A 26242-nucleotide genomic window follows, 5' to 3' on the forward strand; every position below is an offset into this window, starting at 1 on the left:
TGTTCTGTCCTGATTGTAGTGCAGCCCTGATTATAATTGGCTACAACAGGACTGGAACCCCGCAGGGGAAAGGTTACAGGCACCATAGTGGCAGACTGTACGACCTAGATATGGGCCGTGTCCTAGTTTTTGTTTTTTTTGTCCAAGCTTTTGGATATTTCTTGCAAACCTCCCTCTGACCCCATAATGTTATTCAAACGATGAAAAGTTAATTTGCAACCTTTCCTGGCCAAGAAATTAAAAATGGAACATTTTCCAGATCTGGCATCTCTCCACCTCTAAATAAATAGATTAATCTGACGTAGCGGCACTCTCCCAAACCGCGATTATCCAGCCCTGCTGCTGGCAGCTCCCTGCCTTGGAAATGTGGTGTTAAAGGAAAACATCTGTGATCGCTGGATCTGTGAGCGCCGTGAGACGCAGAATCGGTGACGGATCCTGAATGGTGCTGTAGCCTGGCACTTATGTCCCAATGCACTGGTGTTGGAGCGCCACTCCTCCCAAAAATGTTATACAGGTCAACTGGTGGCTTGGGAGGTAAATCCCCCACATCGACCTTTCTTTCTTTTTGAGACTTTGATGCCAAAATCACTTGACAAAAATTTGTGAAGAAAGGTCTCACCCTCCGTAGTAGGACTTAGGCCCTTCCATGACCGGAAGTCATTGATATCTGAAATCTTGGACTGCGGTATTCATAAATGTCAGTTACTTTGATAACCGCTGAGCCTGCACCAATAAACCATTTATATATCTCTCTGTACAAGAGGTAGTGACCGCTGGAGCCAGCTGGATTCATTGTAAATCATTTCTGTGAGATCACAATGGTAGTTGATCATACTGATCCCAGGACATAAAAGTTGTGCACTTTTCTTTTCTGTGAATTAATGAAACCTGGAAGAGGAGAGACATTATTTTCCTCTGTGTCTCTCTTCAAACTTCCTCTGGGTCTTTGGCATTTAACACTTTGAGTTTGACGTCTTCCGTTGCAATTCCTTCCTCCAACTGCTACATTGCTGCAAGCCTCAGCATGCAGCATGGGCATTGTTACCCTCTGAGATGTCCAATGTAAGGCAAAGCTAGAACAGAGGGAAGTTTAGAGTATAATGACTTTTCAGTGTTTTCCCCAGGCCTTTTTAGCTGGGCGCACCACCTGGCACTTTTCAGTAACCAGCCAGCTCTTTTTGGAAAAGTTGGGTCACAATACAGAGCCTGCCACCCTCCTGCAATTTTTTCCCAACCAGGTTTTTTTTTTTTTTATAGACTCCTGACAGGTTCTCTTAATAAAATTTCAGTATGTTAAAATGTCATCACTCCTACTGCATGCAGATTAACATCTTGAAATCAGATGAAGGCTGCGTGCCACTGCGAATAGCTGGAGAGAGGATCCCAGAGCTTTTAACTCCCTGCAGGAATAAGATGACATGGAGGTACCTAGGAAGGGTAATATACACATTGAACAGCTTCTCTATGCCCCACCCCGGCCGTTCCTGTATGATATATAAGTGAGCAGTCTGGCTATGGGATGCACTTCCTGTCTGTCCAGCATACAAAATCAGGAATGGGGACCGAAACATCTGCTGTTCGCACTGCTTTATGCCTGCTAAATCTCTATCACATCCAAGAGGAACATCGGGGAGCAATTATTCCCAGGGCAGATGATAGAGCATCGGTGTCATTGTGCAAACTGCAAGTTTTTATTTGCTTCCAGAATTCCATAAAGAAAAAATGAAGACTGCCTTCTAAAAGTGCCAATTCCCTGGCTGTCCTGCATGGTGCAGCAGGGTGGCTTGGTGGTTAGCACTCCGGCCTTTGCAGCGCTGGAACCCAGGTTGGAACCTTGGCCAGGACTCTATCTGCATGGAGTTTGCAGGTTCTCCCTGTGTCTGCGTGGGTTTCCTCCGGGTACTCCGGTTTCCTCCCACATTCCAAAAACATGCAGTTTGGTTTATTAGCTTCTCCCCAGCATTAGACTGAGTTAAAGACATATAACTGAGATAGGGACATTAGATTGTGAGCTCCTTTGAGGGACAGCTAGGGACACGACTCTGGAGTTTGTACAGCGCTGCATAATATGTCGGTGCTATAGAAATACAGTGTAATAATAATACCATTAAGAGAGTCCAATAAACAGATCATGTATCAAAAAAATGTCCCTGCTCCGTAATTCTGAATCTAATTGGTGCTTCTGGATAACAAGCGCCATCTTATAGCTCACATGGGCCCCTGGGAGCCATAGCCTGCATTGTCTGCTCGTATCTCACCTTTATGATCTTTTATCAGCCACCTGACTCTTCCTTAACCCATTTTAGGTCTCCTCCTGGTTCTTCACCACATTCACAATATCCGGCTTGAAGGATCGAGTCCACCAAGTGGAAAGCCTGCACCAGCTGTTTACCGCCATTGCGCCGGATCAGATTGAGATTCCACCATTTGTCCTGGATTATGACGCCCGGGTAAGAGACAAAGATGTGATTGTTGTGTAGCCATTGTAAAAAGACGTTTTTTTAATTCCACTCAAATGCCAATCATTCTTCTTCTTCATCATCGCAATGTATGTAAGGTTTTGACACAACTATGGACTATGTACAGCGCTGCGTAATATGATGGCGCTATATAAATACTGTATAATAATATTAATAATCTCCTACTGATCCCTCGCCTACTATCTGAATTGTTTTACCAAGTTTATTGTTTTTATGCTTCAAAGCTCTTTCTGTTTCACCCTTTTTATTCCTCGGCCTCCATCACCTCTCCAGCACTTCTTTTTATATTTCCCTTTCTGTCTTCCTTCTCATTGGAGCCTCCAATAGTTGGTTGAGAGCTGCATTGGACCCCTCCGCCTAATCTTATCACCCTCTGTAGTCTTTAGCACTAATAATAGCAAATGTGCGCGTCACCCCGGCCATGACGTGAGAGCTAAAAGAAGGACGACCCTGCTCTGGAACAATAAAAAGTTATTGGTGGAATCAAGGCACCCTGGGCTACTTTCATGCTATGATGGATAATATCTCTCCCTGTGTAAAGAGAACCTGTCATCTACCTGACTTAGATCCCCCTACTGACTATGAAATGTGAAAGATGAGCGGGAAGAACACGGGTGTGCACCCAATCCTCCCCCAGAACATGTATGGTAGGGTTTAATGCTGCATGTGACTGAAATCACAAAATTCTAGTGCATGCCCCCCTCCTATCCTGAAAAGACCCCCGGTGTAGTCTACGGGGAGCTGATTGGCACCACTTCAATCCACCCAGAGCCCTGCTGCTCAGCCCCTCTCTACTTAAGCTGCGTACACACATAGTTAGACTTCTGTCATTAGAAAGGATCTTTCACAATCGTTTCCAACCATAAAAAACTGAAAGATGCATGAACAAATGCTCTATGAAGAGGGGAGGGGGGAGAACCAGCAGCACCCCACTGTGCTCTCTCCCCTTCGCTTGTACTGCAGTCGTTCCTTGTTCATGGACCGATCCATGATTGATAATGGAGGAGCAATGTGTGGTAGGCAGCAAGAAGAAACATTAAAGGAGTAAGGCCGACTACACACGTCAAAATCTCATCTGGTATCTGCCCTGAGGCTATTATCAGACAAGAATCATCTGACGTGTGTACGGAGCCTTACTCCTTTAATGTTTCTTCTTGCTGCCTACCACACATTGGATGCAGTTACACAGCTTCTGTACATCCTCTCCATACCCTGCCAGATACTATCACGGGTATCCCCTTCTACCGCCCGATATCGGCAATGCTGATGGTGAGCCGATTGTGCCAGAGCGGCAGATCCGAATAAGCGAAAAGCCCGGTGTATATGAAGGCAAGTTCTCTACAAATGGTATAGATAATCAGAGTCATCAATACACATTTTAATTTTGTAGATTGCCTAAAACTAGGTCTCTGATCACAACTTAGCATTAACGTGAACTGTGATATAGCTGGCAATAGATGGCATCGCAGGTAAAACAGGACCTTCAGCAAATAGTTATCACAAAAAAATCCAGCTGAGGTGACTTTTACAGTACTTAAGAGGTAAAGATTTTCTGAAAGACCATACAGTCGCTGTATAATATGGGGAAGGGAGGCATGGGGCGGTGGTCAGGTGGCAATAGTTCCGCTTTAATATAGAACAAAGGGAGAGGTGATGTCCAAGCTAAATTACCAAAACATTTATTATGATCGTTTGTGGGTCCGCAGGAGGAATTTCTGAATGATGCTGGGTAACGCTGTACACGCGTCAGATTCTCGTCCAATATCAGCCCTGAGGTTGATAATCGGACGGGAATGATCCGACGTGTGTCTGTAGCTTTACTCTCCCACATTACATCCTGAAAAATCTGGGTAAAATTACATTTTAAATGTGTTTTTCAGATGACACGGATGAAGACGAGGGTTTGGAACATGACCTGTCTCTCATTGGTTCTCATGCCTTTGCACGCATGGAAGGAGATGTGGACAAACAGCGACGTCTTGCGCTTCAGGGGCAGCAGTCAGGGGCCACGCTACAGAAGCAGCATCAGCGGAAGTAAGTAATATTATTATTTTATTATTATTAATATTAAACAGGATTTATATAGTGATTTATAGCCAGACTCATCCATCCTTCCCTCCGTTCCTCTTCTGCTGCATCTCTTTGTTTTCTCTCCATTGGCTTCCATTTCACCTTAGAATCAAATTCATCTCCTGTGCTTCAAATCCCTCCAGTTATTGTCCCACTTACATTTCTGACCTGGTAAAAAAAATACTCCCACTGCCGCTCTCTCCGCTCCTCCAATGACCTACTACTGACTTCCTCACTCATAACCTCATCACACACACGGATACAAGACTTCTCCGGAGCTGCCCCGACTCTCTGGAATGGTCTCCTCGTCCTATTCGGCTTGCTCCTACTTTCTGCTCAATTAAAAGAGCGCTCAAAACCCATTTTTTCAAACTTTGCCTACCCAGCTTCTTCTGTCTGCTAAACACTCATTACTTCCCACCACTACATATCGCCCATCCTATTGTGTGTGAAATTCCCCCACCTACTAGATTGTAAGCTCTTCGGGGCAGGGTCCTCTCCTCCAACTGGAAGATCAGTAATTGGTGAAGCTGACCTTCCAGGTCTTGTATAGCCCCAACACCAAGAATGCAGAAGAAGAGCCCATTGGCTCCAAAATCTTACATTTGGCTTTAGTGGGGACAACGTGGCCGGGTCTGTTGGTGTAAAATTCTGTGTGCAGGATACATTGGGAATTATATCTCGGATTGATATATTGGGAATTATATCTCCGATTGATATATTGGGAATTGTAAATGGGAATTATTGAAGTGTTTTGCACCGTTGATTGTCAGGATTTTGTGCATGTGGAACGTTTCTGGTTGCAGGCGCAGCGGCCCGCATGGAATGTCGCCCTGACCTCGTACGTTCTTATTAATTTATTAAATATTTTCCTTGTACACGGTGAGAGCCAAAACACACAACGTAACACTAAGCCCATGATCTGCCATATGCAAAACAGAACCATTGTAGGGATAATTATATAGAAAATGCAATACGGATCCATAATACACAACCAGAACCAGAGCTGGGTCATCCAGAGGGCCACCCAAGGAATGTGCAGAGGGCCCGGCTACAACCTTCAATTCAGAGAAGAAATGCAACTGGTTGGAGCTGTGCACCTCCCGGCTTGGTGTCCTTTGGAATGGTTCGGGTCCAGGTGGAGGTCATAGGGGCTTCTTCTGTGCCAGCTAAGGGTATGGGGGGCCAAAGCTGCTGAGGGCCCCCCAACTTTAATCCTCTTCTTGCCAATACAAGGAAAACACGAGCACCGGATCTCCTATTCCTGGCATAATAATGACTCTAATGACATAAACCAAATTGGGGCATGGCATGAGGAGCATCTCCGACCAATCAGCACATACTTAGCCCGGGCTCCTCGGTGTCCCCAGCAGACACCGGCTCCATACAAGTCCTCCATTTCTTGTGCCGGGGAGGGGCTCAGCTACAACCAGTTCTGGTCACAACCATTGTATCATTGGGCATTGGGTGCGCCTCCTCTGGGTGGTGACCCCCCCAGCACACAATCCTGGCACAGGAAGCTTGCGGTGTCACTCCGCTACACACATAAAACCCCCGGGACACAGATGACATTTCTGGTATTCTCTGTTCCAAGTAGGGAGGAAATGAGCAGCAGCGAGCACACGGAACTCTGGATGTTTGCTCGGAGTTGTGCAGCCAGATCTAAAGTTTCACAATTCCAATGCAAATTTACTCTGATGACACCAAAGCAGCTGTATGACAATGGGGCTCTCCGCATGCCAGGGCACTGTGTCGGAGAGGCCACCTGCCCCACCGCGGGGCTTATTCACAAGGATCACCGGAATAGATGATGGCAATGTTATAAAACAATCTATGGCATCGAAATAGAAGAGCCGTGTGTGAAAAACTAAGTACACCCCTTGGTCCAATAGCCCCTTGAAGTCATCATTTCCTGGGTGAATGTACACATTATTGTGGGGGAATATGGTTCCTCTCTTCTATACGGCATTGCTTCAGTTTATTGAGGTTTGCAGCTGTCTTAAAGTCCCGCACAGCATTATAATGGGATTGAGGTCTGGACTTTATTTGCAGCCATTCTGTTGTAGACGTGGGCTCGTTGTCCTGTGTCATCACCAGATTTTGGCCAAGCTTTATTCACATTTGACGCTAGAATACTTTATTATACAGAGGGGTCCATGATCCATTCAATGACTGCCAAGTGCCCTGGCTGCAAAATCCAAATCACCACCGTGCTTCACAGTTGGTATGCAGGGTTTGTGCCGATGTGCTGTGTTTGATTTTCACCAGATGTGGCGCTGTGCATTATGGCCAAACATCTCCACTTGGTCTCATCTGTCCATAGGAGATTGTTCAGGAAGATTGAGTGAAGCTGGGTGATCCAGCAAACTTGGAATGGATTTGGATTTCTTGGATCACCCAGCTTCACACATGAAAGTGTATTCTCTCCAACCTTGAACTAGATTCACCCTTTTTAGATATCCTGCTGACCGTCCCCACCGAGACCCGCCTGGGACTGAAATTAGGTGACAACCATTTAGGAAAGATTTTCATTCACTTCCTGTCATGGAGCTCCCAAACAATTGGAGAATGCTGACTCAGCAGGGGGCTGTCAGGACTCTGCAGAGAGGCTGCTGCTTATACAGGGGCTGGCAGGGAACAGACTTTGCTACCCCAGCTGTGGCTGCTTTATATGTTATGATTTCTGTACCTGGAATGTATTCCGCTGATTTACAATGATCAGGACATGAAGTTTATTTTTATTTTTCTTTGAATCGCTTTTAGTGACATTTCAGCAAATTCTGCAGCCGCTGTGACAGCCGGAATCCCTGGAATTGCCTTAGGTGACACCCGCTGACGTCTGTATCAGTAAACAAGTCATGTTTATTCCATGTATGTGATTAGCGTGTGACACACCCAGCAACACGGCCCGGGCGCACCTTGTCATCTCCAACATTTTCCGAAGCCCGGGGCCACAGCAAACACAAGAGCAGAGAACACACGTTGGGCGATATAAACATCCTTATGGGTTTGGTTGCAAGTTTTCTGGGTCAAGGAAGATGTACGGGGCCCCGCCACAGGGAGATACAAAGTGCACGAGGGCCCCGGATCCTCCTCAGCCTATAAAGACTCCCACAGGGCCCCTAAGTCAGTTCTGCACGGGGCCCATCTTGGGCCACAAATTTATATTTTGCCGATTTAGCCCATGCACACTGATGGGCCGTATTTGGCATCACCAAACCCCCCCCCCCCTGTGGGGAGGTGCATTGTGGGGCGATGCAGTGCCGGCCCATCAGCACCAATTGAATTGGGGGCCAAATTCTAAATGAATGAACACATACTGCAGTCCTGAGCCGTAATGGCCACATATGTATAGGAAGGTCAGGAGAGCCGGTGACAACGCTGCTTCTGCACACATACAGAGCAGAGAGTGTTGTCACCCTAGAACAGGAAATGAGTTATTGGCAGGATCACCAGCTGCAAAAACAAAGACAAAAAAGTACCTAAAAATAAGCCAATGCAGCCATTAAAGGACTAAAAGGCCTTGATGAGAATATGAATCTTCACTTCCTGTGGCCCCGGAATATTAGTGGAGCAGTTGTCACTAGAACAGGAAGTCACAGACTGAATTTGGACATGTGACCACCTACCAAGCAGGACAGGTAAGTACACTGGCAGTGGGCGGAGTTTTAGGGAAGGACCAATCATATTTCAGGCGTCTTTTCCCAAATATTTAGAATTGTAAACTTTTTATTTTTTAACATTTGATATTTGTGAGCTGCGGGCCAGCGGTGACCCCGGGCGGCTGAATTATATTTCTGTTCCTTGGCCCCTCCTCAGTGTCCCCGCGGAGTGTCACCTCCTGTGCGTTATTATTCTGGAGGATTATTTCATTAAAAGCGTCTCAGGTGCGGCATAAATCCCACGGTTTAGATGAGGTGACGGCTCCGGGGTCACCGCTACAGAATTCCTTACTGGAGAATATATTCTAAATCTGACATTTACACCCACTGAGGAAAAGCTGAGACTCGTATGAGGGCCCCGGGGCCCGAACATTATATTTTGGGATCTATGGGATGAGCAGACAGCTGCCAATTGACCAATCTCGGGGTTCTTCTTTATGGCCAGCCAATGATGCTTCCTGGAGGGGGAGTGCTGGTTTTAGGGCAGAGCATGGTGCGCAATAACTTAGGGCCCCAATTGGCAGAAAGGCAGGGAGATGGACTGGGGCCCCAACTTCATATGTACCCAGGGCCTTATTTTGTCTAAAACCTCCTTTGGGGGGGGCAGTCAGGTTGTGCATAGAAGTCCCCAGAGTTACCCAACCAACCCACCAAGGGTTTCATACCACTTTAATCTGACCGGAATACCTAACCCTTCCTGGGCCTAAACCCCCCCACTAGAATTTACCCCCCCAATCTGCCCCCAACACTTCCAGTGCCTAGGCACTCCTATCCTCATAGCTGAATATTTGCAGTGTGGGTCCCCAGGCACTGCAGCCTCTGTCCCCAGATTTGCAGTGAGATTTGGTGTTGTCACCTCTGTGCTGATCTCTGTTCTCCTTGCTGGAGGGGAAGCTGCACCTGAGGAGCCGCAATGCAAGAATCTCCCTGCTTCTGCGTTATCCATTCCGTGATCGGAGCTTCCTCCCCCATCATTACCCCACCAGCTCTGCCACCAGCACACAGAACAAGGATGGGAAGTCAGTAATGGGGAAAGGAGCAGCTGCAGAGTGACCACTGGAATTCCCAGCGCCTCGTCCTTTGCCTTTTGTTAGGCCCCTTTGTGAATCTATTACTATTGGTGACAGGTGCTCTTTAAACCTTCTGACAAAACCTCCTCTGATGCCCCAAATAGAGAATGTGTAAAAGTTTGGGATTGGTCGGGCCCCGGGCCCCAGCCCCTGGCCGCCCTCCATGGAGCTGAGCAATGCTTATGGTTAGAAATACAAATATTCTGTTTTCCCCGGGGACACATTGGGCCCTCATTGTGCTGATCCCGCCATCCGGGAGACAAATAGAAGGATCGGGAATATTCTATAATTATTATCTTTCTATTGTTGGTAACAAATTATTGATCAATGTTTCCTCTTATTTAATGCGATGGTAATAAAACACAAAGATCTGCAGAAAGATAATAGCAAAGATGAGGGAGGGGGCAATTATAGCTGAATGGCATTCATTAGGGGTATTAAGGGGGAGGGCCAATAGGAACAAATTTTAATTACCCCTCTTGTTTTTTTTTATATTCAGTTCACATCAAAGGTTGTTTGTTTATTCTGTATAGGAAATACACTGCGTGTCTGAAACATTCTGCCCAAGCCTGTGGGGGCCGTGTTACAACCTGGGGTACTTGTGGGGGCAGTGATATGATCTGGGGTACTTGTGGGGGCAGTTCTGGATCTAGCAAGGTTCCATACCCAAAAAATGAAGACAGCTGGCTTTCTGGGGGGTAATAGGACATATGGGGGGTAATAGGATGTATTAGGGGTTATGGGATGAATGGGGGTAATGGGTATGATGTGAGGGGTAATGAGATGTATGGGGAGGGGTAATAAGATGTATTGGGGATTATACGATGTATGGGGGGTTATGGTATGTAGGGGGGTAATTGGATATATGGGGGGTAATGGGATACATGGGGGTAATTGGATATATGGGGGGTAATGGGATGTATCGGGGGTAATTGGGACTGTTGGATAAATTCCATACTGGGAACGTTTGATTATCTGCAGCCCGGAATTTTCATCACCGATGTCTGGAGGTTTATTGCCGGATGTTTGGAATCCTCTTTACTTTTCCCATCTAGCAGCAGGAAAAATGTGCTGAATAAATGGAAACCTCCCGAAAGATGATAAAAAAATGGCGGCCTTATGGGGGCAGTGTAATGATCTGGGGTGCCTGAGGGGCAGTGTTATGAACTGGGGTGCTTTATGGGGGCAGTGTAGCGATCTGGGGTGCCTCTTGGGGCAGTGTTATGGTCTGGGGTGCCTGTGGGGGCAGTGTTTTGATCTGGGGTGCCTGTGAGGGCAATGTTATGATCTGGGGTACCCCGTGGGGGCAGTGTTATGATCTGGGGTACCTGTGGGGGCAGTGTTGTTCTCAGCCAAGACAGGACAATAATGTCATTTGGAAATATTAGTGACAACTTTTGTTCTTCCAAATCAAAGCGAGAATCATTTTCCTCTATATCAGAAATTACATCTGCAGCAAATCTTTTCCATTGTGTGGCCCCATAGGTTCTATGCTCACTGACATCCTATAGAAGAATTAAAGGGCCACCATTCCCTGACAATAATACCCGGTGATCCTGCCATAAAGGTTCTTGTTCAGGCTTTGCATAATGGTGCCCCCCCCCCCCCACAGAGCAAACCTAATGCCACCCAGGGGGGTAATATTGCATTGGGTGGCTGTAATACCCCCATCTGGGGGTACACCTGGGGGTGGGGTATATACAGAGAGGCTGTAGAAGCTGCAGCTGGCAGAGGACAGGTCACATGACCCGGGGTTATATACACAGAGATACAAAGTAACAAATGTTTCATGATGACTTATTTTTATTCTTTGTAATAATTTATTTTGCAACAACTTGAAAGCGTGATTTCATTTTCATATTTTATATAATATTACATTGGTAGAATTCTCAAAGTGAGTTATGGCCGTCAGGGGCCACAAATTGCCCCAATGTGTAAAAATAAGTGAATGAGCCCAGGTGATTGATCTTCTGCCCCCGGGCTCTGACAACACATGACAATCTTGTGAACTAAATGCCCAAACAGGGCAGATGAACTACAATTCTCAGCATGCCATCCAGGAGCATATTGGGGGTTGTAGTCCTCCTGCAGGCAGGTTTGTACAGATCTGTTAGGTAACACAATCCGGTGCTGGCAGCCGCTGTGCGTGTGGCCAAACAAGCACAATACGGCCTGACCTGCCCGGCCTGGAGCTGGTGACCGGGTCAGGGAGGGCAGATACACGGGTGCCAGGGCTCAGGCCGTACAATTCACACTCCGCCATCCAATATGATTGTACAGGTGGCCCCCCGCCATGCCGAGGTTCTAATGATTGTTTTATATGGAAACCTCGATTGTTTCGGGTTTTTGGCATCGCGTCTCAGGGCAAACAGACTTTTTTTTTTTCCGGGAAATCATTTTTTGTTAATCTGTTATAACGTTTCTTAGCTGGAAATTCTGCCAATAAAAGCATTTCAGGCTGACAACGCTAAGCCGCTGCTTTGTAATTAGCTGAAGGGTTGTCAGCTTGCCATGGGAGCTCCTTTAATGGATCCAAATGGAGGCGCGCACATGGCAGGCTGACAACACTGCTGATAATTGGCTGCTGATTGTGAGATGCATGAATGGTATTGTAATGTGCATTGCATGCGCCGGTGTATTGCCAGCCCAGGGAACGTTCCCAGCACATGAGTATTGCAACGAGACGCATTGCCACATGCAGCCGCATTATTACCAGCGTGCAAACCCAGCTGTGGCATTGTGAATGGAAGAAGATTCCTTATTTACACATGGGTGGAGAAGTCACAACAATCACACATCGATGGCGTCACAGCACCAACCCAGAGCCATCCGGCAACGCACGCCCAGCTCTGCCCAGCTCTGCCCAGCAGGGTTATTCCAGTTCACATTGAACTTTATATGGGGAACCAGAGGTTCCAGGTATTGGTGAATCAGGTGAGTGGGGTCATCTATTGGATTCCAAATGTAGAACTGGAAACCCAACCAGTGGTGACCCCTGAGACACAGGAACATGGAAATGTACCCTCCATGATCCAGGGTGGGAAGCCCTCAAATTGGGCACAGACCTCACATGGATGGTGGGCACGTCTTACATAGGGGGTGGGGTGGATTGAACCCCCCACCATCCACCCCCTCATCCATGGCAGCCCTGAGCCAGAGATTGGGGCTATTTGCCAACTCTGTAAAAGTTTCCACATTGCCGGCCATAGCTCAGAGCTTGGAATTGTACAAAACCATTATATGGTCAGATGACCCAGCAATGGGGGAAGGACCAGACTACACCACAGCCCACATCAGCACCATACTGAGTGCAGAACATGTCCAGTTGTCACTATTCTGGGATGGAACCTTCCAGTGCATTGCATTGATGTTTTGTATGTTGGCTCATTGTACCGCCATTTATGCTCAATGGATCCCGACACGTTGCGGGGAACTGCCAGCACTATTGCAATGCATGTCATAACGGCAGCATGGCTGCTCAGTGGTTAGCACTCCGGCCTTTGCAGCGCTGGGGCCCAGGTTAATATCTAGGCCAGGACACTATCTGCATGGAGTTTGCAGGTTCTCCCCATGTTTGTGTGGGTTTCCTCCCATATTCCAAAAACATGCAGATAGTTTTGCTTGGACTGTAATAATGATATATGACTATGGTAGGGACATGACTATGGACTTTGTACAGCACTCCATAATATGTCAGTGATCTATAAATACTAATACAATGACAGGAAGTGATGGAAAGTTGCAGTTGTCACCATACAGGACTGGAGGTGAAATCTTCCCATGGGGACACCTGATGCCTAGGCAGATACTTCCTTATGTTTGGGGGTATTTTAATTTCCTCTAAGACAACAGAAATTCAAAAAGGGTCCCTGCAGAAAATAAAGTTTGGGCTTTGGGGATCTGGTTGTTACTTTGAGCAGCAATCACTGAGCCGGCACAGATCTGAGGGTAATCGGCATCAAATAATAATGGAAGATTTCCCCTCCGCTGATCTCATTTCCAGGGATTATGGTGACCAGGATAGGGTGAATCTTTCACCCTGCAATGAATGCGCTGGGGACACAGCTTTATACCCCAAGCAAGGTGCAGCAGGCCCGGAGGTGTAAGAGACAGCAATGCAGCTCTACTGAATTTGGAAACTTTCATATCTGGGCAAACAGAGCGCAGGGCAGCAGATGTTTGTTTTTCCAGCAGTCTAGAGATACAGATTAACCCTTCACCTGCTGCAGAGGCCGCTATCTGAGAAAAACAACTCTCGCTCCAAGATCAGCCAAGCAGTGCAAATTCAGCACCAAGCTAGTGCAGCTTCCAGCAGAGCTCTGCTCCCATGTTGGGTATTTAGGGAAGCCGAGACCTCCAACAGGTGAGATCACCTACACGGCCAATATAAGGGTATGAGAGATTTTACACAGGTTCTGGATTTGGTTGGCAGGTTTTATGCCCTCCCATGGGTAGCTGAGACTCCAGAAAGCATGGACCACCAGGCTCCTAAAGACCCCAATTTAGAGCAGCATGGTGGCTCAGTGGTTAGCAATGGAAAGGCCGGAGTGCTAGGTCCCAGGTTCGAATCTCAGCCAGGACACCATCTGCATGGAGTTTGCTTCGTGTTTGTGTGGGTTTCCTCAAAATTTCCCTTGTACTGTAATAATGACATGACTATGGTAGGGGCATTGGATTGTATGAAGTATAAAAACAGAAACTATCGGGTTTAGAGTGAATACCATTTACACTGGACCAGACCGCTCTGGGTTGAAGAACCCAATTCCTAACCCTCTGACCATTTAATATGAAAATGAATGGATGTCCCCACTGCTAATGGGCCACATGGAGTGAAGGGAAATCCAAACTGTGCAAGCAGAATGACACCCAGATTGTGTCCCCATCTACATTACAGACCTGCAAGGATGAGATCGGCCCCGGCTACACCAGATTATCCAACGACCATTCAGAAGATGGGGTGGGGGTGCAGATTGGTCATTATTTCATTTCCTTATTAAATCTCGGCATGCTGAGGATTTAGCTGCCAGCATAGGGGCAACATGGGCATGTAGCTGGCATTGCAACAAGTTGCCAGTTGTGCCCATAACCTCTTCATGGGAAGACTCATGCCACCATTTTCTGACCCCTTTCTGTTAAAGCTCAAGTTGCCTGGCCATCGATATTTTTTAGTTCCAACCAAACCCCTGACAGTGCTGACGTGGCATTAAGAGTTTAGGAGGGGGGGGGGGGGGGGTCATTGTCAATTTCCTAAAACATTGGGACAGCATTTACACCTGGGAAGATCTGGGGGCTTCATTGCCCTGAACATTAAACACCCAGTATGAAGAGAATAAAGCACTTACAGGAAAAGCCTCAGAAACTCACTGAAGGGTCCCCATGTCACAGCCCTGGAACTAGCACAGCTTCCATAGGACCTCACATAACCTCTATATGGCTGGCTGGTGAATTTACCCCTTTTCAGGATATAAAGAGTCAGACACAAGATAATTGTTTTGTCAAGGTTTTATTTTTCAATGTGCAGCACTGTAAGTTACAGAATATTCCTGAGCGGCTTCTAGGAAAAGATTTGGCAACAGTACAAACATTTCATTGTGCAAAGAAGGTGGAGCAGGAGGCCGATGTCCGCAGGGTCTGTGATAGAGACAGATGGCCCACCCCTGCAGAGTCCATTGTGGGTGTGGTCTCTGTGGCCCACCCCTGCAGAGTCCATTGTGGGTGTGGTCTCTGTGGCCCACCCCTGCAGAGTCCATTGTGGGTGTGGTTTCTGTGGCCCACCCCTGCAGAGAGGGTGATGAGAATCTGATGCAGGATTGGTCTCCAGCTGTCACAGCAGATCCTGAACCAAGTGTTGGTGTTAGGACACAATACAGTTATAGCCCCACATTTACTATCAGGTATAGTTTTGTAGCTTATCCATACACAACCTTTATAAATACGAGTCATTTACTTCTGTATCACATTCCAGCACTATGAACACTCCTTGGTTAGGACCCCCTGAACCAGGGCTGCTGGAGCACATAAGGCACATTTACAATTCAGCCACTGAATTTGGTGTCCTGATTGCTAGGAGCCCCTCAAATATGGAGGCCATTGCAGCATACATTACAAAGCCGTCATCCTAATCCTTTACTGGCCCAGAAGAAGCCGCAGGCCCAGGAGTTCTGCTTCACTGGCTTGTTTTGGGTCAGATATCACAGCGAGGATGTAGCCGACAGCCCATTATACTGCAAACAAATCTGTGGAGGCTCCAAGTTTCTCCCAGACACCAACTTATCATTCAGGGACTTTGATCTGAATAAAGTTTTGTCTGCTGAAACCTTGATGACTTCAAGCAACAAACTCCATGCTGCTTCACCCGGCAGGGTAAAACTGCAGCAAATGTGGGCACCTTGGAACTGCTATACGGGAGCAGGACTACAAAAATGAAAGATTTAGGACCAAGAGAGGCCACTGAGCCCTCCATTTACTAAGGGGAAAATATAGATTGGGGTCCTCACCTCCAGTCCTTGGGGGCTACAGCGGCACATTTTAGTATTTCTTAATAGACAGCAGTAATGGTGGAATGCTTTAGGGAGCCAGAAATGACCAAAATCAGCCTATATGTGGCCCTGGAGGACTGGAATTGAGGGGGAGGGGAGAGGTTATGGGGGATTGGAAGTGATCAAACTGTCTGCTTATTGCCCGGAATGTTTTGTCATTTATTGACATCAATGAAATACAACGAACTAAGAATAAGTTCCGGCCTTCGTATTATCTGAAGATACCGCAGTGACACATTTTTCTAATCTCAGATTCCCACCACCTAAAGCACAAACAGAAATGAGGTTTTCGAGCTTATTCAGAATTTCCTGCAGCCCACAAGGTGCAACCTGACATTTCCTGAAACTACACACGTCAAACCCTCGACATCTTTTCTATTTATTTCCATTCTCAAAATTTGTGACACCACAACAGGGGAAAAAAAAAAAAAATAAAAAAACCCCTTAAAGTCAAAGCCATTTCTTTGGCAGTTTCACCAAATCCAAAAATAGTCTTTGCACCTTCCCCCTTATTGTCCTATACGGGGAGGGCGGCAAATATCCGAGCAAGGCACAAATCCTACAAACATAAATAGAACAAAAATATATATTGCATAGAAAATGCCTGCATGAAGAACCCGCACCCAAAACACACAATAACACTTTTTTCTAATACCTTTTTTTGCCCTTCGTTTTAAATTTTTTCAACAAAAACATTTATCAAATTTTAATTTTTTTTTCTCAATTTTCTTTTTTCCCCCCTCTTTTACTTATTCCCATCTTCAAGGTCTTTTAAAGACCAAGTAGCAAGAGCCCAAATCTTTCAGATCAAGCCATTGAGTGGAGTTTTCACCCCGCTGGAGTTTGGCTCATCTAAATAAGTCAACACTGATAGAGTAAAAAAGTTAAGGCCTTAACCAGCTCAGCCACAAGTTTGACCTCTCCACCGGTGGCCTAGAAGACTTCAATGGTGGACAGGAGATAGACGATTCCATAAAGTCGGGAGACTTCAGGCACAACCAAAAAACAAAAAACAAACAAAGGACTAATTGTCACAGGAGTAGTCCGAGCCACCGGCCGGTAGAGGTCATCTAGTGTCCACAGTGTTAAAGTCAAAGGGTCCAAATCTAGAGAATGGCAGCCTCTAGCTACAAGGAAGCCATGTTGGATAGGACTGACTGTAGGACACGGCAGTGTTGGCAATGTAATAGTTGCTGAAGTTGGCGTCGCTGACGTAGGGGGCAGGTTGGTAGTAGCAAGTGACGTTGGTGGCATTCGGTATGATGTTTTGTTCCGCCAGCACTCGGAGTGCCAGGAGAGAGATGAGATTGAGAGTCTGCCTGCGCTCGTGTCCCATTAAACACACCGTGCTCTCATTCACCACCCTGCGCAGGATCATCAGGTAATCATATTTGCTCTTCTCCTCACCAATAAAGTGGTTCTGGAGATAAGACTCCAACTTGCGCTGCTGTTCAAAGATATCTGAGAAGTCTATGAAGAAACGAGAGCACATGTAACGTTCTAGAGACTTTATCTGCTCCTTGTCTGCCGGTTTAAAGTCACGGACCAGCAGATTGCTGTATTTCATCAGGCCGCCGCCTCGGATCTCCTCGGGGTTCTTGGTGGCGATGAGTTTATTGCGCAGATGGTTTAGAGCGGCCTCAAAGTCTCCGTACATGCTCTCCCCAATGACGGTGGGATGGAAGTGCTCGGACATTGGATTCTCAGAACAATCGTGATAGAAAAGCAGCGAATCCAGAATGATCTGAAATGAGTCGACGCTGAACTCAAACTGGCGGCGGATGGAATTGACAAACTTGAGCTCAATGTTCCTCCCGTCTTTGTTGGACAGAGATATTAAGCTCCAGCGGTCGGCATCTGTGAAGACTTTCACCAGTTTTTGGACGTAAGCCTCTTTCAGAGTCACCGGGCTGATTTTTTCCTTATTTACCCCCTCGGGAAGGAAGTTCAGAAGTAAACCAATCACCACATCTTTCACCAGCTGGAACTCCGCTTCGGACGACACATTGACTCCGAATATCAGGTCCAAATCTTTGTAGCCCAGGCCGTTATCTTTGACCAAGACATGGCTGGCAGCCGAGCCATTCAGCCTCACATCTCTGACTTTGATGCCGGCATCTTCCAGTCTGCTGCGGACCATCTGCACGATGTCCTTCAGGGTGATTTTCAGGGTTGGAAAGTTGCCCCGGCCATGGATTGGAACCACTTCGGTCAGGAAGCTGTTCAAGCGATCGACTTGCTCCCAGGTGAGGACGCTTCGGGCTTTAGAGGAGCTGGCGGTGACGTTTTTCTGGTCTGCCATGGTGAGGACAGATCTTCTATAGAAGCACTGGAAGCAAGAAGAAATAAAGTTAGAATATCTGAGGTCACAAATATAAAAATCTACCTCTGGCAATGCAAGTTGTAAAGCAAATCAGGAAAACACAAAAAAGTTACAAACTCAGACAGAACATTTTATTAACAAACTACAGAACATTTCAATCAAAGCACACATAACATAAATAATCATCCCACTGATGCTGTAGGTTATGTCATAGAAATCCCTTACTTGTGTTCCAAGCAGAATTACAACAAATTCAATACAGCAAGAAGTATGAACCAGCAATGATTTTTTGTACAATGTGGTTAATGGGAGTTATAAAGTCCTAGATTTGTGCAAATTCTCCAGACTTTTTGGACTTCATTTTGCAGAAGCTGAGCAGCAAAACACCTGGAACATGTTGGTTAATCAGTGGGTTGAATGAACACCGTTTTTGCATCTTTGTGTGATAAATATGTATTTTGTATTTATGAATACAATCTAAATAAAGCTTGGCAAAAAAACAAAAAAAAAAAAACTAAAACCTGGGATTTCTAAGGTAGGCCGAGCATTGCTAGGATTGGAGCCGACATGCGGTGCGTTCTGATCCATGTGACCGTTATTTAGCAAACCCTCCACCACCAAGACAAACATACAGACCCCATATAGAGGAGACATTTCATATTAAGCCTATATAAGGTGCATTAAAATGCCACGGTTTGTTATCTTTCTCATCTGTATGAGCCAATACCCCAAATATTCTGCACATTAAAACTTTTTGGAGGCAACATTGATGGCTATATGGTTCTATCCTTGGTATTTGTCACGTTTTCCCAGCTTCCTGTCCAGGGGTCACTAGATATCTGATTGCTGAAGATTGGATTCACCTCGGCCATGACAGGTGGAACCCATTGGGCAGATCTCATCCCAAGGCGGTGGTTGGAGAACCTTCTGGTGATTCCAATTCTGCTCCAGTGACCACATTCACCCAGTGAGGATTCACTTTACTATTGCAGGTCAGTTATACCAGCACCACCCACGTCAAGTCCTACTTATACAGCGAAGACGCCATTACCCCCTCATTGCCATTACCTGATCCCCTTCATAGAAGTGATCTTCTGATCTCATAACGTGTGTTCCCCCAGAGCCATAACGGCCCCCCATGTCAGAACTTTACATAAATGAAGCCGACATCAACATTCAGATTCCACCGTTATCTGTCAGAAGTCTGAGCATCTGGAGAGCAACACCCACACAGCATACAAAGTCCACAGGGCCAAGGTCTGACAGCCAGCTATTGGATAGCAAGCTTCATAAAGAGGACCTGTATGCTGGGATCCTGCAACGTGTAATCAGAGGAAAACTAGTTCCAAGTAGGGAAGCTTTGTCTTGGGTTCCTTGAATAGTTCCTAAACCCAAAGGGGATCAAACCTTCCCTTCTTGGAACTAGTTTCCCTCCGATTAGTTATTCCCCCCCTTTGTATTGATGAAGGCTGGTTGGGACAAAGTGATTAGGAATAAATTGCAAAGGGAACCTCGATTCTGGTGACAACTATTCAGGAAAGTCCAACCATGTATTCAGGAGAGACTGCAAAACATTCATTCAAACCAAATATTCACCCAAGGCCTACTGAGCATTTGGCAATGGTGCCATAGTTGCTGTACTTTGAGGTGTCGAATTGTTGTATAGAACCTCCCAGGAGAAGGGGGAATCATTTACCCAGCAATCCAACAATAATGGGGCACCAGATCTCCAGATGGATCCCAGGGCTGCAGTCAGATTTTACACCAATGCCATCCCCCGCAATCTCCCCGGCCCTCCAAGCTGGGCGCACCGCCCAGCACTTTCCAGAAGCCACCCGGCTGGTTTGTGTTGGGTACAGAGGCCTCTGAGAAATGCCAGCAATGCTCCGGGTACACACTGTACCCATCAGCGGCCTCTCACCTTTTTATAGAACTTACTGGCACCGTGCCACAGCAGGAAGTGAGATGTAGTCCAAGAGTCAAAAAAAATAAAATAAAGGACAACTCCTCCTAAATCAAATTTTTCCACACATGGCAGTATACGGAGACTTCCCATAGCTGCGGCCATTTCTATGGAAGAATCAACGTTATCATTCCAAAGCCGAGAAGTGTAAATCTGTCAGAAACGCCACAAATCTGAATATATACAGCAGCAATATCATTGGCCAGATAAACCCATTAAAGTGATGGAATGAGCTCTAGTAAGTTACTTTGCCTGAATGAAAGTGTTATGGACTGCTGCAGGCAGAGGAAGAATTTCCTTGGTCTCTTCTCTGCTGCATAGTGTCCCAGCCATGGACACTTCTCCAGCTTGGGGGTTTAAACATTCAAACATCTAAGGTGGCTCAGGACAAGCTATAGAAACACATAGGCAATGGGAGGGGTGCAGGTTTATACTAGAGAACCTGAGGGGCATTTTGGTTCAAGCACCTTTTGTCATCCGTTATATTGCAGAGATTCTCTCATATGGTCCAGCTGGGATTTCAGGCAAAGCCCAGAAGTTCTCCAATCCTCTGCAGCGCCATATTAATCAGGAATCAGCTTCATTCCAATGAACCGTCCCCAGGATCAGTAAGGCATGCAATGCGATTGCTATTCAGCTCCCTGGAGACCAAGGAAATCAGAGTCACCCCGGCCGTCTATGTGCTCCTAGAACACTTTACTATAAATAGGATGAGGCACCGGCTGCACAACATGGAGAGCTGCTCCTTAATGCAAGGGACCACCAACAGCTTCATTTAAAGAGAACCGGTCAGAATTTGGCAGCTGCCCATCCTGAAAAGCTGGTTGCAGTTTTGGGACATTTACCATGCTTGCTTCACTAGCAGACCTGAACATTCTTAGGCCAATCCTAGGAGGGGTCAGAAAGCCCAATTCTCAGTTTGGCCTTCCCAATAGGAATATCAGCTTGGTTCCATAATTTGGATGATATCAGAGTTTGCATTGTGATATTTATATATATATATATATATATATGGGGATGACCAATCACACAGCTTCTATAGCCGCTGCAGGAAAGCTTCCTCCCACCCTACAGATGGACGTCCGGCAGCCTGGAGGGTCTGCATGATATACATCAGGTCTGATCCAGGCCACACACAGTTTATATACATAGAAGACGTTATACAGGGGCCCAGCTGGGTGTAATGTATACTGAAGCCTGAATATTATATACAGCACTTCATATTCTGCAGAATGTCAGCTCCATGTGTGATAATCTGCAGAATAACCCCTCACCCGAGGCTTGTCCCCCATTCTGCATGATGCGGCCATCTCTAGAGGAATACTGAATGGCTGCGATAGAGGAATGATGGATCGCTTTACCAGCCGACACCATGGAAATGGATAGCGGCCGGGCCCAGCTCTGCCGAATCGCAGCCAAAGTTTTTGCTGATGGAGATTCAGCTCATTATGTGATGGAGGGGGAAGGGAAGGCCTTTTAATGCTGCACATAGGGGGCGCCATTGCTTCCTGAAAGATCTATGCCAAGCAGAGACCAGAAGGTCGATGGACTACAGGAGGGGCAGATACAAGACCGGTCACCCTGCACATGGAGAGAGCGGTAGTGACCGGTCTGCATTACAGATCAGAAATAACGATAATCGGGAATGTGCATGGGTCTTATATTCAGATACATTCTGATCTCAGGTTTCCATTTCAACTACAGAAAACAAATTAAAATTCATTCTAGGGGACGAGCTGTATGGCTTGAAGGCCGGTGCATTAGCCTACAGCAGCCAATCAGAATCCATTCCGCTAAAGCCACAGCGATATCTGAAAGCTGACTGGTTACTAAAGGATATTCAGTGACTAATTTGTTTCCTATGGAAGTTTATTTCCAGACAGAAATCTTCATTCTAAAGGATTAGGTCAGATTTTGGATCCCAGAGATTTCCCCTTTTGGAAATATTTCATTGCACAGGAAGTGGGAAACCAAAACCGACATCTGGGATCTGCCAAAACCTTCCCCCCATAGATCTCTGCATTACCTCCATCTGTACAATAATAATGGGCTAAGGATTGCAGCAAGGCATGCAGCTATGGTAAAGTATAACCAATAGCACAGAGGATACCATAGGGGGCGCCATTTATATGTCTCATTACAGGTGGAGGCAAAAGCAGCTTTATAAGTATAACCCTAAAATTAAGGTAAAGGTTTAGGGGTCACAATTCTGCATACAGAGTGATCAATGGCCTCCCCCTCCTCAGATACTCACCTGACCACCGCCCCCCCCCCCACACACACAGTAAGTAGGTTACCCCGGATTTAATCACCTTCAGATCTCAGGAGACCCAAAACCCAGGACACACGAAGCATATGGAGACTTCGCTATAGCATATTACAGACACAGAAGCTAGACCGGAATACGGAATTAGGGGGGCAAACGTTTGCCTCATATAGGAGCTCTTTGCCACGGCCATTGGAAGCGATATAAGTTTACAACAAACATGGCATCAGGAATACTGAATGGCTGCCAAGGCACTGATCAATGTGAGAACTGGCATTACCAGTATGGAAGCCACATTGGGCAGGAACAGATTATGCCCCATGGTATTCTGTGCCCACCTGGATAAAATGTTCTAGAAGACACCCCAGAATCAGCCCTATCGGGTGCAATCTGCCCATTTGTCCTGCTTTGTGGTGGGAACACCCAGCACCCCCATGAACGCCCTCATTCGGCACCTCTAGTAATTAGTAAATTCTGCAATACAAACATTGTAGAGCACATAAAACAAGTTCCATGTCTTGTGTGCCACCTCCCGAGGATAGAGCACAGTGCCCTCATATCACAGGTAACATCCAATCACCAGGCAGGTGTATGGGCACCGAGGAGGGTGGCATAGGGGGTACAGATCCCAGTGTGCAAAAGGTGAAAAGTCAGAGGGTGCCAATGAGATGTAACTCCAGGACTGATGCCAACCTTCTACCCCCACCTGCTAAAGTGACCACAAAAAACCCCCCCACCTACCTATTGCCAAACCCAGGTCTGCATACCGATCTGTTCCTAAAGGAGACAGCTAGAACAGAGGCCCATGTGACTGCTGGGGCCACCAACCAGGGCCCCAAAAAAATCATATCTGCAGGAGGATCAGAGGGGAGACAACAGAACCTTCCCCTTTAAGGGGCATTCCGTCTCAGAATCTTCGCTTCCAAATAACATTCAGGACCAGTTTTTCTGCGTTTTTCACCACAGGTGTCCAAACCTCCGGCAATAATTCCTAAGTGACAGCACGAGACCGGCATTCTATTATGGAAACAGCAGGACTACAACAACCAGCAGAGCCAGGACTACAACAACCCCCAAGCTTTGCTCACAGAGGCCTCCCCAGACCACATGAACCATTTCCTCCCCTTTATGACATTTTTTGGGGCAACCAATAAGCAGGAAATCTTGGGGAGGGAGGGGGATGGGTTGACAGACAGAACTGGAGCAATAAAGATTGGTTACCCCCCTCCCATCCCCCCAGGGGTGATCTCCGCAGGTCACTGAGCTGCTATTTTAGCCGCAGGGATCATCATTACCAGTGAGCTGCTCTCTATATATAGAGCTCAGAGGAGCGGCTCTGCTAATAAGGAAATATTGGGGAAATGTTACAGCCGGACCCAGAGAGGAGAATACGGGGTGCAAGGGGGCCCGGACCAAAAATCAGCAGAAGGGGCAGAAGGTGGAGCCACCAAGGGCTGAATATCTTCTATTTATTCTCAGACTCCATGCCATGGCAGAGGTCACATGACCCCCATGCCAGGGGCAGTCCCCCAAAAGCATTGCACCCATTCTACTCCTGTATCTGCAGCCCCATCACCACTTCATCTAGAAGCTGGCAGAGCCCGGTATGGATGATGGCAATACAGACAACTCCTGATGGGCCCCCTAAACCCAAGTACCCTGGGGCCCCCCCAGCCCAGGCATTCCTCATCACATCTGTGGCCCCGGCACTGCCTCCATCTGTGATCACTGCACTTCCTGTTTGTCTCAGAACTCTGAGGGATCCGGTCAGATCAGAAATGAAACCGGCGGGGTACCAGCACCTGGCGCGGCTGTTTCGGGAAGGGGGGGTTGGGGGAGGTAACAGCACCATCAAGACAATTCAATGGTTCCATATGGGGCCAATCACCAGAACCAGAGGGCCCACATATGGGGCAGATCAAAGGTACACCAGATCCCCCCTCCCCCCATCAACCACAGACAGGACACAGTCCCCCCCCCACACCAGAGTCATGCCAGATACCCCCCCCCAGGTCACACAACTGCCCCTCACACTAGCAGGAATGACCCAAATACCCCAAACTAGGAGACCCCGAAGTGCCCCCCACCCCCATGAATCCAGAGAAGACATTGAGGGGTAATCAGACCCAGATGCCCCCCCAGCATTGTATTTTGCCCCCTAGATAGGGACCAGCTGTGCCATGGCCCTATAGCAGAGCCCTTTGTGGCCCCTCCATGGCTACAGAAGATATTTTGGGGAAGCCGTCACCCCCACAGCCCATCCCCCCCAGGGTTTGGGGTCACCGCCTCGCAGACTTTCCTAAAACACAGAAATGGAGCCGAGCGCAGAGCAGATGTGATCATCCGGCACATTCCCAGATGGACAAATTCCTCGCCTGTCACTGAAATAACACAAAATCAGCAGATCCAGGCAGAGATCACATGGCTCACAGGAACCAATCAGGTCACAGATATTCACAAAACTGAAATATGGAACAGCAATGGAAAGACAGCTGAGCTCCTACAGAGCATGCTGGGATTTGTAGTCTCAGGGCAATTCCACAGCCTATAGCTGGGACAGCAACATTCCTGCACAGGAGCCCCAGGGGGAGCAGCATGCCAGGAGATCAGGATAGCACAGGAGCAGAGCTGATAAGCAGGGCAGAGGCCCAATGTGACTTCAGATAAGAATTATCAGATCCAACCAGAAACCCTTCCCTGCCCAGCTGAAACTACAAATCAGGCTGTTACCAGCCAGTGCACCATCAATCCCAGCATGCTGAGAGTTGTAGTGCCACTTCTATCCAGTACACCTTATGATACATGGACATTGCTGAGACTTGTAGTCCCCCAACAGCTGGGGCCCCTGACACAGCCAGCAACATCTGCTATATGGGTACAAAAAGCAGCCAGACATGCTGGGTCTTGTAGTGCTCCACACACACAGCTTTAGCCTGGAATCTGAGCATGCTGGGACTTGTAGTCCTTTCTACACCAAGACAAAGTTTTAGGACAGCTGAGCATGCTAGGAGTTGTAGTGCACATAAGAAGTCACAGTCAGGCATGCTGGGAGTTGTAGTTCCCTTCACCCTCACAGATTCAGCCTATGACAGAGCATGCTGGGAGTTGTAGTCCCCGGCCCTCCAGGCTGCCCGGCCAGCAGTGACGACAGATGTGAGGAATTCGGATGGAATTCGGGCTCTGACAGCAGCCGAGCGGCCGGGTAGAGTGGGGGACACAACGGGGACACCCCCCAGACCCGACCTGACGATCCATGGACGATTTATATCAGCAGAGCCTCGCACTGAATGTTCAACTGGGCGGCTATGAGGGGGCCCCGAGCAGGGAAGGGGTCCTAGGCTGCATGCGAAGGGGAATCACTCACCGTTCAGGGTGCACTTGGTGTCTCCAGACAGAATAAATTGGTGACCGACTCTTCTCCGTTACTCCGCTGTCACTGCATCTACCGCTCAGCCCGGGATCCCTCCGCTCTTATACGGTCCTGTCAGGACTCATCGAGTGATGGGTCCTGACAGGAGATCCCTCCGCCTCCTCCTCTCACTATCCTCCAGCCCCCCCAGACTGACCCCCCACTTCAATCCTCACCCGAGGTCACCAACCGTGAGGAAATCTTCCCATTCTGGGCACCCTCGCCCCATCAGAGCCCCGGAACGCAGCGGACTACTTAATACGTGATTAGTAAATATGATCCCTCCGCTGCCGTCAATGGTTGCCCGGAGACCCGTACACAGTAGGCGGGAGAGCCTTATAAAGGGGCGGGGCTATAATGGTATTATGGGCGGGGCTGAGAGTGTTCGCTTCACCAATGACAGCGGCGCGCTGATTGACATAGTGTAACAATTATGTGATAGCAGGACCTGTCACCA

At 47.4% G+C, this 26242-nt stretch overlaps 2 protein-coding genes across 3 annotated transcripts in view; one reads left to right on the forward strand and one right to left on the reverse strand.

The window, feature by feature from the left end:
* Nucleotides 1-2633, forward strand: part of GDAP2 (ganglioside induced differentiation associated protein 2) — a 19691-nt gene extending 17058 nt beyond the window's left edge. Inside the window, exon 12 of the mRNA XM_072398479.1 lies at nucleotides 2310-2633. Within this exon, the coding sequence (XP_072254580.1) occupies nucleotides 2310-2483 (174 nt within the window). The 3' untranslated portion in view covers nucleotides 2484-2633. The remainder of the gene's footprint in view (nucleotides 1-2309) is intronic.
* Nucleotides 2634-14772: 12139 nt separating this feature from the next.
* On the reverse strand, nucleotides 14773-25877 carry TENT5C (terminal nucleotidyltransferase 5C). 2 transcript variants are annotated; one of them, XM_072398480.1, is made up of 2 exons: nucleotides 25741-25877; nucleotides 14773-18153 (listed from the first exon to the last, which is right to left on the reverse strand). In XM_072398480.1, the coding sequence occupies exon 2, from the start codon at nucleotides 18124-18126 to the stop codon at nucleotides 16948-16950; it is 1179 nt and encodes a 392-aa protein (XP_072254581.1). In that variant the 5' UTR covers nucleotides 18127-18153; nucleotides 25741-25877; the 3' UTR covers nucleotides 14773-16947. The 2 variants fall into 2 exon arrangements, with proteins under 2 accessions (XP_072254581.1, XP_072254582.1); XM_072398481.1 differs by lacking the exon at nucleotides 25741-25877 and adding an exon at nucleotides 20578-21072.
* Between the last annotated feature and the right edge of the window lie 365 nt (nucleotides 25878-26242).

The sequence above is a fragment of the Pyxicephalus adspersus genome, chromosome 1, assembly GCF_032062135.1.
Source record: "Pyxicephalus adspersus chromosome 1, UCB_Pads_2.0, whole genome shotgun sequence".
In the NCBI taxonomy this organism is placed as follows: Eukaryota; Metazoa; Chordata; class Amphibia; order Anura; family Pyxicephalidae; genus Pyxicephalus; species Pyxicephalus adspersus.

Bases quoted from the DNA above. Each gene is read 5' to 3' on its own strand.
- TENT5C (XM_072398480.1), bottom strand. From the start codon at position 18,126: ATGGCAGACCAGAAAAACGTCACCGCCAGCTCCTCTAAAGCCCGAAGC.